The following is a 13,922-nucleotide window of genomic DNA, read 5'->3' on the forward strand; positions in this document are numbered from 1 at the left end:
GTGATGGATAAACAAATGGATATAAAAATATTATTAGGCACTAAAAGAAACAATATTTGCAGATCACTTGTTTTATGTTTTTAAGAAGTTAAGCCAGTAGTATGAAGCTATGTCCAATGTTGTTGAACTAAATGGTTTTCACAGGAGCCTTCTGCTCTGTCAGAAGTTTATTTTGTTTTTAATTTACTTTGAAGGTGGTCTTGCAGCGCACATAGGTCAGATTTTGGAACCTGCATCAAGAACTGCAGCTCTCTGCTCACTAAAGGCCGTATGACAATAAGCAGAGCCCAGCTTAGTTTACACTGGCCCACAGGACTGAGGTACATTTACAATATTAATTATGCATTTTCAAACAGTTTTCCTTCTGACAATAAATTTTCCAGGAATGCAACACAAGAGTTTGAAGCACCAAAGCAATCTGCAGTTTAAAACAGATAATTAAAGTCCTGATTCCTTACCACACAGCTGCTTCTGTCATAGACTATAAGAACATGTCAAAACTAGGTTAACACACTCAGTAAAACAAGCTGGAAACCCACCTAACAAAAGCAGAATGCCAGAGAGTGATGGGCTGCTCTGCCTGCCTGAATGAGTGTGCACCTAACACTCAAGTAGTTTAACAAGTCAGGACGATTGGCACTTCATTCACCACCCACATTATTGAGAGAGGCAAGAGAGGAGATCGTTGGGTCTTTGACTGTGATCTTTGTATCCTACTTTACCACAGATGTGGTCCCAGAGGACTAGTGCAGCAAAAAGAATTTTCAGATTAATGTGCCAAACAGAAACAGATGTTTCAGCCCGCCTCATCCATGCCAACCTCCATGCCTATCTACAATAGCCCCATTTGTCCTTATCCCTTTAAACCTTTCCAAGTATTTGACCAAATGCCTTTTAAATGTTGTCTTCTTTATAGGGCCCCTGCCCCTCCTTTAGTCCTGACGAAAGGTCCCAACCCAAAACATTGATTGCTCCTTTCAATAGATGCTGCCCGACCTGCTGAGTTCATCCAGCTTTTTTGTACGTCTTGATTTGACCACAGCATCTGCAGTGCACTTCGTGTTTTTTTAAATGTTGTACCTGCCTCAGCCACTTCCTTTGGTAGTTCATTCCATATACTCACCACCCTCTGTGTGACAAACATGCCCCGCAGATCTCAATTAAATTCCTGGCCCTCAACTTAAATCTGTGCTCTATAGCTTTAGATTTCTTTACTCTGGGGGAAAAAGTCTGTGACCAACTGCTCTATTCATGTGCCTCACGATTTTATAAACCTTTATAATGTTTCTCCTCAGCCTTCTACATTCCAGAGAGGGAAAAGCCCAGCCTTTCCAATCTCTCCTTGGAACCACAGCCCTCCATTCCAGGTAACAGCCAGATAAAGCTCTTTCGCAAGATCTCTAATGCTGCCACATTCTTTCTGACCGAGTCCAATGCTACCACATCCTTCAAGTTCAGTGTAGTCAGCATGAAAGCAGCAAACAGTTTGAGGAAGGGTTGACAGGGGACAGAAATTCTAAGAGGTGGTCCAGCACAGGTACCAGGGGAGTGTCAAGGTCCTGCCTATAGCACAGGAGAACTCTGATCAAACTGTAGACTATCATATTCTTACAGAAGCATTACTAAACCAGGTTTCAAAGAAAAACAACACCAGACTGCAACAATAACTAAAAATTGACTAGATAGATTTGGAAATGAATGCACTAAGAGGTTCACATCAAAAGCACGATACAGAAGTGGAAAAAATGCTGAGCTATAAAAGAAAGATTCACCCATGCCAGAACTACCATCTCTAAACAGCTAACAGGACTAGGACAGAAACTATGTAGCAATGAGAACATTAGATGTAGCCCAGCCTTGACCCAAGTAGAGTGAAGCTACAGCCTGTGGTCCATGCAGGTCGAACCCATACCTGAAGTTGCCTGTAACACTGCAATATCACAGACTGCATTGAAGAATACAAGATATTAAAAAAAACCATAAGCATTGGATTGACATATCAATTACTGCATTTCAGACATTTTTTTCCCAAAAGCATTCCACTAAACTGTGAATGGTGGGTTTTGGTAAGGCTCTTCTCAAAGATTTGGATTCCTGGGATCCACGGTGACCTGGACATTTAAGATTCAGAGTGTAGCAGTCGATATACTGGCTGGTAATCTGTGACTAGTGGTGTTTCCCAGGGATCCATACTGAAGCCCTGGTTGTATGTGACATGCACTCAGTGGCCACTTTATCAGCTACATTTGGACATTTATACACATAGCTGGTCAGTCAATCACATGGCAAGAACGCAACGCATAAAAGTATGCAAATGTGGTCAAGAGGTTCAGTTGTAGTTCAGACCAAACACCAGAATGGGGAAAGATGTGATCCAAGTGACTAACTGTGAAATGGCTGTTGGTGCCAGACGGGGTGGTTTGAGCATCTCAGAAACTGCTGACCTCCTGAGATTTTCATGCATAATAGTCCCTAGAGTTTATAGAGAATGGTGCGGGAAAAAAAAAACCCAGTGAGCGTCAGTTTTGTAGGTGAGAATGCCTTGTTAATGAGAGAGGTCAGAGGAGAATGGCCAGGATGGTTCAAGCTGACAGGAAGATGACAATAAATCAAATAACCATGTGTTACAACATTGGTGTGCAGAAGAGCATCTCTGAATATACAACATGTCAAACCTTGATGTGAATAGACTGAAGCAGCAGAAGACAATGAACATATACTGAGTGCCCACTTTATTAGATACAGGGGGTACCTAATAAAGCAGCCACTGATTGTATATATAAATGACTTGGATGAACATGTAAACAAAGAGGTTCTGTAAGCGCTGGAAATCTTGATCAATACACAGATCCTCCAGCATTTTATGTGAATTTCTCTGGGTGAAAACATGGATAAGTAGGTTAGTAAGTTCACAGAGAATACAAAGATTGGCGATGTTGTGGATCATGTAGTAGCTTGCCAAATGATACAGCAGGATATGCAGTACTGCGCAAAAGTTAAAAAAGTTGCGTAAAGTGAAGATGCTTTCAAAAATAACGAAAAGTTTTTAAATATCAGGAAATTTACTATAAAGAGCAGTAAAATCTAAATCAAATCAATATTTGGTGTGACCACCATTTGCCTTTAAAACTGCATCAATTCTCTTAAGTACACTGTTGTGCAGTTTTATAAGAAAATCATCTGGTAGGTTGCTTCAAGTGTCTTGGAGAACTTGTCACAGTTCTTCTGCAGACTTTGTTTGTCCTGCTTGATTCCAGGTAATCCCAAACAGCCTCGATGATGTTGAGATCAGGGCACCATGGAGTCCATACCATCAGTTGCAGAATTCCTTGTTCTTCTTTTTGCTGAAGATTGTTCTTTATAACCTTAGCTGTGTTTGGGGTCCTGCTGCAGAGTAAAGTTGGGACCAATCAGATGCCTCCCTGATCTTATTGTGTGATGAATGGGAATCTGCTTGTATCTCTCAGCATTGAGGATTCCACTAATTCTGACCAGATCACCAACTCCATTTGCCCCAAACCCACAGGGAACCACTGCAGTGCTTCACTGTGGGTTTAAGACACTCATCCATGAAGCACTCTCCAGCTCTTCTGCAGAAAAAAATGCCTTCTGCTTGAGCCAAACAATTCAAATTTTGACTCATCAGTCCAGAGCACTTGCTGCCATTGTTCAGCATCCTGGTCTTGGTGCTTTTGTGCATAGGTGAGGCTCCTGGCTTTGGTCCCACTTCGGAGGAATGGCTTTTTAGCTATGACTCTTACATGAAGACCACTTCTGACAAGACTTCTCTGGACTGTAGAGGGGTGTATTTGGGTTCCAGTGGTTTCTGTGAGTTCAAAGCTCATAGCAGTGCTGGTCTCCTTCTGATTTCAAAGGTACGCCAGTTTGATGTGTCCGTCATCTGCTGTGCTTAGTTTCCATGGCCAACCACTGCATTTCTGGACCTCATCCTTACCCATTTCTTTGTGCTTCTTCAGAAGAGCTTGGACAGCCATCTTGGAACTCCCGTATGCCGCGAAATTTCTGCTTCGGAGAGACTTTGCTAATACAGAATGACCACCTTGTGTCTTGTTGCTATGCTCGCTCTTTCCATGCCATAAGAACTGATGATTTGAAGGTAAAACTGCCATATCCACCACACCCTCATCTTTCAGTTTGGTTGTCCTCCGCAAAGTTTGATTCCTTCTACACCCATTTCTGTTTCAGTTAATCAGTGTAGTTCATTCAACTCATTATGTCATTGATTAGTAGCATCTGTTTTGTTATCTTTTTAAAAATCATGCACTGGGTTACATACCTATAATCAAGTTTTCATTTGAAATGTGTTCTATTACTTAAAATGTTAGTTCCTTTAACAAAATACAAAAAATTCTCTGTAACATTTAAGTTTTGGAAAATTAAAAGTCTGGAAATCTAAAATTTGCTCTTTTCTACTGACACTATTATAGAAGACTAAAAAATAAACATCTAAAACAAAATGTATATTAAAAATCTAGGGCACCTAAGACTTTTGCACAATACTGTAGATAAGTTGCAGATGGATGGAAAAATAGCAAATGGAACTTAATTCATCCAAGTGTGAAGTGTTGCATGATGGGAGATCAAGTGTAAAAGGACAGTACACTGTTAATGGCAAGACCCCTAGCAATGTTAACAGGAGTCTAATTCAAATCTCCCCAAAAGTGGCTTCGTCGGTTGATAGGGTAGTAAAGTAGGCACAATGCCTTTACAAGGTATTGAGCTCAGGAATCAGGAATTTTATGGAACTCTGGTTAGACTCAGTCTGGAGCCTGCACTCAATTCTACAGGTTGCATTATAGGAAAGAGGTTGAAGCTTTGGAGAAGATGTAGAAGAGGTTTGCGGTATTCTGCATTTGGGCATGTGCAATATGGAGACGTTGGACAAACCTGGGATGTTTTAATTGGTGTGGTGGAGGCTGAGCAGAGACCTGATACACCTTTATATGATTGAGGGACAAAGATGAATCAGTTAACTGGTAACTTTCAAGGAGCACCTAAATCCTTATTGCCAGCCATTCTCTTAAGCTGTTCCTTGGTCTCAATGAAAATTTCATAGCAATTGCCTACACTATATCGCATTATTGTATGAAAACATCCCAGCATACTTCACCAAAGCATAAAATAAATTATGTCAACCAAATAATAACAATTTCAATTGACAGTGCCATGGACAATATGTTGGTGAGGAAAGCTATGGCCCAGGTACAGGTCAATGGGGCTAGGCAGAATAACAGTTCAGTGTGGACTAGGTGGGCTGAAGGGCCTTTTTCTGCGCTGTACTTTTTTTAATGACACTATGACTCTCAAGGTTAACAAAGATGAGATCAATAGCATCAGAAAAGCTGAGGCCATTAGGACTGGGCAACCTTAATAGAGAAGCCAAAAACAGGCAGTTAGAATGCTGGCATTGCGATTAGCAATTCCCCTTGGGATCAAAGGTTACTAAGAATCTGAAGAGAGATGCTGTACCTCAGTCTCAGAGACAAGAGATCATTTCAGAATTTGCTTTCATAATGAGAAATCTGTCTCAGGACCAAGATCTGACTGCAGATATTCGAAGTTACAGGAAAGATGGCAGCATAACCTTCAGAAGGACCAAGCCTGGAATTTACTGAGGTATCCATTTTTTAATGAATGCTGTTCCTCACAATTGTGATTTGTGCTAAAATAGAAAAGTTTCCAACCTGCATTGGCCTCTCTCCATTGTGGCTGCTTCGTGAATCCAGGGAAGCTTTCCGAGGTGTGCTCGAAGGTTCATCTGGCAAATCTAATGTCAATTTCTCAAATGACATGTCCCTAAAACAAGAGAAGCTCCATCAGTGGGTGACTATGTAGTCAGCTAGGACAGATATTGTTCGAAGTACCATCACTGAACACTGAAAGTCACTCAAAGTCGGTCTCTGTGCCATCTTCTTCCACACTATTTCTTTACAAAACTTCTCCACTTTATAAAAAACAATTCTGCATATTTCAATTTGACAGAGGGGCTAATCACCATTGTTTATATTGGCTCTATAAGCAATCCCATCAATCCCACTTCTGCAGAGACCTGGTCTCTCTCACCAGCCCGCTGACTCATCACTGACCAACAGCAGCCAGTTAACCCACCACACGACCATTCCTTTGGGAAGTGACAAGGAGATAGCGGAGCAGGGGGGAATCTATGTGCAATCTCCCCACTGGCAGCTCCAGAGATCAGGATCGAACCCGATTCACTGGAAATGTGCAGCAGTAACACTGATGGCAACACCACTACACCTCCTTTAAAGGCTCTTATCAACTTGTTTGTGGTAGGCATGCCTTTTCATAACATCACCAAACTATATTACTTTAGACCATTTAGTTACAATTACATTTGATTCAGAATCAGAATTAGGCTTATTGTCATAAAATAAATCATGAGATTTGTTGTTTTGTGGCAGAAGTACAGTGCAGACATAACAATTACAATTTGAATTATAATACAAAATACTATAAGTTACAATATTTTTTGTTACTTCATTAAAGCTTTTTACTTGTGTGTTGTCACTCCCCAGCCGCCCTGCAACTTAATACTTCACTCCCTCCCAGATACAACACCCATCTTTCTCGTCTGTCAGATGCTATCTCATCTGCTGTTTTATGTCAGAAGATGCTACAAATATTTAGCAGGTCTGGCAGTATCTGTGAAGGATGAAGCAGTTCATTTTTCAGCTTCTTAAAATCAAGAGCAGGAGGTTGCAATCTAGGCCTTCTGCTATGAGAAAAATGTTCCTCATCTCAATCCATGGCCTCCCCTCAATCTGAGACTGTGACTAAGAGTTCAAGAGAAACCTGGTAGGGGGCAACCTAACCTTATAACAATCTTGTACGTTTTAAGAAACACTTCAGTTTTCTAAACTCCAGAGAGTACTGGCCTGAAGTAGTTTTTCCAGATGCTAAGAATAACTTATTTAGGTAAGGAGCTCCAGGTGTAGTATCACCAAGGCTGTGCCAAGAGAGGAACAAGATGTGAAATAGAATGGAAGGATTCTCAAGAGTAAAGAGACTCTACGAGCACATGAAGACCAACATCCAACAAAAAGATCACGAGCTGAAGACCAGACAGAGAGAGGAAATTGTGCAGCTGATACCCACACGCACTGATTCTTCAGCACTGCCAAAGCCATCTATGACTGAACCACCCAAGGACAGACCACACTGCAGTCTTGCACAGTTTATCAAAGACAAGTGAGGCAGTAAGCATTTCAATCAAGACTTTGTGATACAAGTGTCCTTGATTCCATTCCACAGCACACCACCTGCCACAACATGGATTCTACACCAGCCGAGCAAGAGGTTGGAAATAGCATCCGTTATCTCAAAATAATAACAGTGCCTCTGCAGGAGATGAAATCTCCGCTGAAGTACTAAAATACAACAGAGAACTACTCTGATGAGAATTTTTGATCACATCTCCTTCTTCTAGGAAGTTGACAATGTCCCAGGAGTTCTTAGATGCAAGAGAGAAGAAAATCCAACTGCATACTGGCTAAGACACAAAAACCATTGCAAGGGGCCTACTCAACAGCCTCTTCTCTGGTACAGATCTCCTCCCAGAGCCACAACACAGATTTCACCCACAAGACCAACGAGAGAAAATCTGCAGATGCTGGAAATCCAAGAAACACATTCAAAATGCTAGAGGAGCTCAGCAGGCCAGGCAGCATCTATAGAAAAGAGTACAGTCAATGTCTCAGGCTGAGACCCTTCATCAGGTCCTGATAAAGGGTCTCAGTCCAAAATATTGACTGTACTCTTTTCCATAAATACTCATTTTCCTTCACTTCAGGAAAGGACCAGCCCAATTTCTCCCTGTAACTAAAGACCTCTAGGCAACATCCTGGTGAACTTCCTCTGCACTCTCTCTAGTACAATTGCATCCTTCCAATAGTGTGGCACACAATACTCCAAGTGTGGTTATCCAGTGTAAAACTGCAACATAACCTGCCATTTTTATACTGATCTAATAAGGAAAGACTCTTTTGATATGTTCTACCCTTATTCATTTCCCAATATATTCAAATAAAAATTAAATTAAACTGAATGGAATCACGATCAAGGAGGAAGAAAGAGGTGCTGGAGATGACATCTTCAAGAGGATGGATAATCAGGAACCAAAACTCTTGGTGAATCAGAGAGAGCTGAGTGTTTAACAGGACAAAAAGTTTAGAGTGGGTAAAGTGGCAGAAGTTCCATCCAAGTGAGCTGTGAGACTGGGCAAAAGCAGAGAAACAGTCCAAATTATGTAAATAATCCATCAATAAATTATGATGGGAAATCCAGCACTGTATACATAAGGTAAAGAAACTTACCCAGGCATATTGTTGGATAGTGACTGCCGACCCTCGGAGACAGCAGCCATATAAGACGAAGGACTGTACGTCCCAGTGGAGTTGACAGTAGGAAATGCTTTTCTCAACAATCGACCCCAAGTAGCAATGTTGATATTCATCTGAGGAGCTCGAAGGAAAGCCTTCCCTAAAACACAATACATTGGGTAGATGATTAGTAGGATTAGGGAGCACATGTATTGTTTATGACAAAATATCCAGCAATTCTGAACTTCATTCCAAAATACACCTACAGGTCTTATATTGAAAACTCTCAAAGCACATCTCAAACACTCTTCTGATACACATTCGTAAGTGATGAATCTTGTCAACAACTTGGGGAAATCAGGTCAGGTCTGCTGATGACACTGAGAAGGGAGTTGAGTAAAACGGTAGGTGTGAACAGTAAATTACAAAGGGGCACTGCCAGATTAAGGAAGCGGGCAAAACTAAAATTAAATGATGAAAAGTACAAAGTACAAAACTTCTAAATCTCTACCTGAAGTAGAATTCTTTCCCAGGGTAAAAAGGTTGATGCTGAACACTAGAGGTCATGGCTTTTAAGGGCAGAAGGAGAAAATTTAAAGATGTGTGGGGCAAGTTTTTTGACTTACACAGAGTGGTGGGTGCCTGGAATTAGCTGCTGGGATGGTGGTGGAAGTAGGTACGATGGCAGTATTCAAGAGGTTTTCAGATAGACGTATGATTATGCTGGGAAAGGAGACATGGATCATGTGAATTGAACTGAGTTGAATTGGCTTTATTTTTTATATCTTTCACGTACATGAGTAAAAATCTTTGTGTTACGTCTCCATCTAAATGTGCAATGTGCAATCATAGTTATTTACAATAATTCATAATAAATAGAACAATGTAATATGGCGTATACTCATATCAGCATGACTTCATTAGTCTGATGGCCTGGTGGAAGAAGCTATCCCGAAACCTGTTGGTCCTGGTTTTTATGCTGCAGTACCATTTCCCGGATGGTGGCAGCTAGAATAGATTGTGGTTGGGATGGCTTGGGTCCCCAATGATCCTTTTTACACACTTATCCTTGCAAATGTCCTGAATTATGGGAAGTTCACAACTACAGATGCACTGTGCTGTCTGCACCACTCTCTGCAGAGTCTTGCGATTAAGGGCGGTACAGTTCCCATACCAGGCAGTGATGCAGCCAGTCAGGATGTTCTCAATTGTGCCACTGTAGAAAGTTCTTAGGAATTGGGGGCCCATACCAAACTTCTGAGTTGAAAGAGGCACTGCTGTGCCTTTTTCACAACACAGCTGGTGTGCACAGACTACCTGAGATCCTTGGTGAAGTGGATGCTGAGGAATTTGAAGCTGTTTACCCTCTCAACCCCAGATCCATTGATGTCAATAGGGGTTAGCCCATCTCCATTCCTCCTGTAATCCACAACCAGCTCCTTTGTTTTTGTGACATTGAGGGAGAGGTTGTTTTCTAGACACCACTGTGTCAGAGAGATGACTTCTTCCCTGTAGGTCACCTCGTAATTGTTTGAGATAAGGCCAAACAATGTAGTATCATCAGCAAATTGAATTAGCAGATTGGAGCTGGGGGTGGCAACACAGTCATGGGTATACAGGGAGTAAGGGAGGGGACTCAGTACACAGCTCTGAGGGACTCCTGTACTGAGAGTCAGAGGGTTAAATGTGAGGGAGCCCACTCTTAGAACCTGCTGGTGATCTGACAGGACTATTTATTTTGGCATTATGGACAGTACGGGCATAATGGACTGAAGGGCCTGTTCTTGAGCTGTACCATTCTGTGTTCCAGTATTATGGAAGAACCCTAAAATTAAAGATTCCAAGTTTAGAGATCACAATAAGCTAGTGGATGGGTATCACTTGAATTTATAAAGCAAATACTGCACAAAAGTGATGTCAGACAAAATACGATTTTAAGTCACACATAGAATGATGAGGACCCATGATTAAATTATGCCTCGGGCTCCACAGACGTGTAGCTATCACTATTACAGATCAGAGTGTCAGAGTTTGGAGTTCAATTCCAGTGCCCTCTGTCAGCTAATTGGTACATTCCATTCCATTTGGGCATGGGTTCCTCTGGGTGCTCCAGTTTCCACCCAAGATCCAAAGATAGACCAGTTAGCAGGTTAATTGGTCATTGTAAATTGTCCCATGATTTACCTACAGTTAAAGGATAGCACAGCTCAAAGGGCCAGAAAGGCCTGATCTGCACTGTACCTCTAAATTTTAATAAATAATATCATTTTGAAGAGTATCTTAAACACAAGAAAGAGGGCTGGAGAGAGTGGGTTCAAGCTAAGGGCATGGATAGCCAGAAGGAACAATGGTGAAAAAGCTGAAATGAGGATTCATAAGAAGCCACACTTCGAAGAGCACTGCCCACCAGGAAGGGGATGTGGGGTGTGAAGAAGATCATCCGCAGAGAATGATCATTCTAAAGATCTAAATCGTTATGGAATGGCCTTTTTCTTACAAAGACAGGAGTGGAAATGAATGATAGAGATGTTATAGTTACATGAAGCTCTGCTTTGACTGCATCTGGAATATTGTGTCAATTCTGGGGGTGTAGTTCACAGGATATACAAGGAGTTCGAACAGGTTGGATTCTAGAGAGCTGGCAGAACTCCATTTCCTCTGGTGAAATCAAACAGAACGTTCACTCCAAATTTAAAATTAGAGCTTGACAATTCTAGAATGATGTTGAAGCTGGTGAGAACTTAGAGAAAAATCAGGCCCTAGCAATCCCTTCTGTTGACTCTCCCAAATATAATCCATCAGACCCTGTGACTTATCCTTCTAAATGTTCTTAAAGAAAAACCCAACACTGTCTCCACCGTATCAATATGTCCTGGAATGCTGCTGTGCCAGAATAGTACTTCATGATCTTGCTGTTCTCCAAGTTTTTCATCTTGGTGAATATCGATGTAAAGCATTCATTTAATACAACTACCACTCATGCATAAATGTCCTCTTTTGTCAATGAGTGGTCCCGCGCTCTTGTTTTAAATGAGTGTATAAAATGACTTTTATTCTATTTAATCCTACTCATGAAGGACACTTCATGGCTCATTTGTCTCTGCATTCTTTGTCTTCTGTTCTCATTTCCTTTATATTCCTCATAGGCCCTGTCCAATTTCAGCTTCCTAGTCTTCATATATGCATCCTTTTTCTGACTAAATTTACATCTTAAAGATAGTTTACATCAAATGGAAAGGTTAGTAACATGAGTGAATTTGCTGTTGAAAGAAGGCCCTTGAGTCAGGGGAACTTGAATAAGTGACGCTGCAGATTGCAACATCGGAACAGCAAGCTGTTGGTCTCCCTCTCTTCTGCTGCAGTAGCGATATCTACCTCTCCCTCATTAGTGAGAGACAGACAGACAGAAAGAGAGCCTGTTTGACAGCAGTTATTGATCGGCTCTAGATCATGGTCTCTTGTGTCTCTGCTATTGCTTGCATGGTGGGTGGTGGGGGGTTGATGCTTTTTGCTGCTGCTTGTGCGTGGGAGAGAAGAGGAGTGTCTTTGGAGTTTTAATGTTTTCTGTCTCTCATTCTTTGTTTTTAGCCCCTGTTTCATGGACATCTGTGAAGAGTAAGGATTTCAGGTTTCGTATTCCCTGATATTAAACTGAACCATTGAACCGGGTGATAGCAATTCAACAATTGCTGGAAAATGAACTCACAGGCAAGAACTTAAAACTATTATCAAGAGTTCAACATCGAACCTAGAATAGTACAGCACATTACAGGCCCTTCGGCCAACAATGTTGTGCCGACCCTCTAACCCTGCCTCCCATATAACCCCCTACCTTAAATTCCTCCATATACCTGTTTAGTAGTCCGTTATATTTCACTAGTGTGTCTGCCTCCACCACTGACTCAGGCAGTGCATTCCACCAACCACTCTGAGTAAAAAACCTTCCTCTAATATCCCCCTTGAACTTCCCTCCCCTTACTTTAAAGCAATGTCCTCTTGTACTGAGCAGTGGTGCCCTCGGGAAGAGGCGCTGGCTGTCCACTCTGTCTATTCCTCTTAATATTTTGTACACCTCTATCATGTCTCCTCTCATCCTCTTTCTCTCCAAATAGTAAAGTCCTAGCTCCCTTAATCTCTGATCATAATCCATACTCTCTAAACCAGGCAACATCCTGGTAAATCTCCTCTGTACCCTTTCCAATGCTTCCACATCCTTCCTATACTGATGTGACCACAACTGGACACAGTACTTCAAGTGTGGCCTAATTAGAGTTTTATAGAGCTGCATCATTACATCGCGTCTCTTAAACTCAATCCCTCGACTTATGAAAGCTAACACCCCATAAGCTTCCTTAACTACCCTATCTACCTGTGAGGCAACTTTCAGGGATCTATGGACATGAACCCCCAGATCTCTCTGTTCCTCCACATGACCAAGTATCCTGCCATTTACTTTATACTCTGCCTTGGAGTTTGTCCTTCCAAAGTGTACCACCTCATACAGATGGGTTGAACTCCATCTGCCACTTCTCAGCCCACTTCTGCATCCTGTCAATGTCTCTCTGCAATCTTCAACAATCCTCTACACTATCTACAACACCATCAACCCTTGTGTCATCTGCAAACTTGCCAACCCACCCTTCTGCCCCCACATCCAGGTCATTAATAAAAATCACAAAAAGTAGAGGTCCCAGAACAGATCCTTGTGGGAAACCACTAGTCACAACCCTCCAATCTGAATGTACTCCCACCACCATGACCCTCTGCCTTCTGCAGGCAAGCCAATTCTGAATCCACCTGGCCAAACTTCCCTGGATCCCATGCCTTCTGACTTTCTGAATAAGCCTACCATGTGGAACCTTGTCAAATGCCTTACTAAAATCCATGTAGATCACATCCACTACACTACCCTCATCTATATGCCTGGTCACCTCCTCAAAGAACTCTATCAGGCTCGTTAGGCATGATCTGCCCTTCAAAAAGCCATGCTGACTGTCCCTGATCAGACCATGATTCTCTAAATGTCCAAAGTTATCCTACTCTAAGAATCTTTTCCAACAGCTTTCCCACCACAGATGTAAGGCTCACTGGTCTGTAATTACCTGGACTATCCCTACTACCTTTTTTGAACAAGGGGACAACATTCACCTCCCTCCAATCCTCCGGTACCATTCCCGTGGACAACGAGGACATAAAGATCCTAGCCAGAGGTTCAGCAATCTCTTCCCTTGCCTCGTGGAGCAGCCTGGGGAATATTCCGTCAGGCCCCGGGGACTTATCTGTCCTAATGTATTTTAACCACTCCAACACCTCCTCTCCCTTAATATCAACATGCCCCAGAACATCAACCTCACTCATGTTATCCTCACCGTCATCAAGTTCCCTCTCAGTGGTTAATACCGAAGAGGAGTATTCATTGAGGACCTCACTCACTTCCATAGCCTCCAGGCACATTTTCCCACTTTTATCTCTAATCGGTCCTACCTTCCCTCCTGTCATCCTTTTGTTCTTCACATAATTGAAGAACGCCTTGGGGTTTTCCTTTACCCTACTCGCCAAGCT

At 42.0% G+C, this 13,922-nt stretch overlaps 1 protein-coding gene and 1 long non-coding RNA gene across 2 annotated transcripts in view; one reads left to right on the plus strand and one right to left on the minus strand.

The window, feature by feature from the left end:
- Positions 1 to 13,922, minus strand: part of pkn1a (protein kinase N1a) — a 139,287-nt gene that overhangs the window by 52,447 nt on the left and 72,918 nt on the right. Inside the window, exons 11-12 of the mRNA XM_059992076.1 lie at positions 8,355 to 8,520; positions 5,706 to 5,817 (exon numbers count right to left, since the gene is read on the minus strand). Of these exons, the coding sequence (XP_059848059.1) occupies positions 5,706 to 5,817; positions 8,355 to 8,520 (278 nt within the window). The remainder of the gene's footprint in view (positions 1 to 5,705; positions 5,818 to 8,354; positions 8,521 to 13,922) is intronic.
- Positions 281 to 11,960, plus strand: LOC132406433 (uncharacterized). The gene is made up of 3 exons (XR_009516167.1): positions 281 to 320; positions 1,296 to 1,367; positions 11,949 to 11,960. It is a non-coding gene; the product is annotated as an uncharacterized LOC132406433 (long non-coding RNA).

This window comes from Hypanus sabinus, chromosome 16, assembly GCF_030144855.1.
Source record: "Hypanus sabinus isolate sHypSab1 chromosome 16, sHypSab1.hap1, whole genome shotgun sequence".
Lineage (NCBI taxonomy): Eukaryota > Metazoa > Chordata > Chondrichthyes > Myliobatiformes > Dasyatidae > Hypanus > Hypanus sabinus.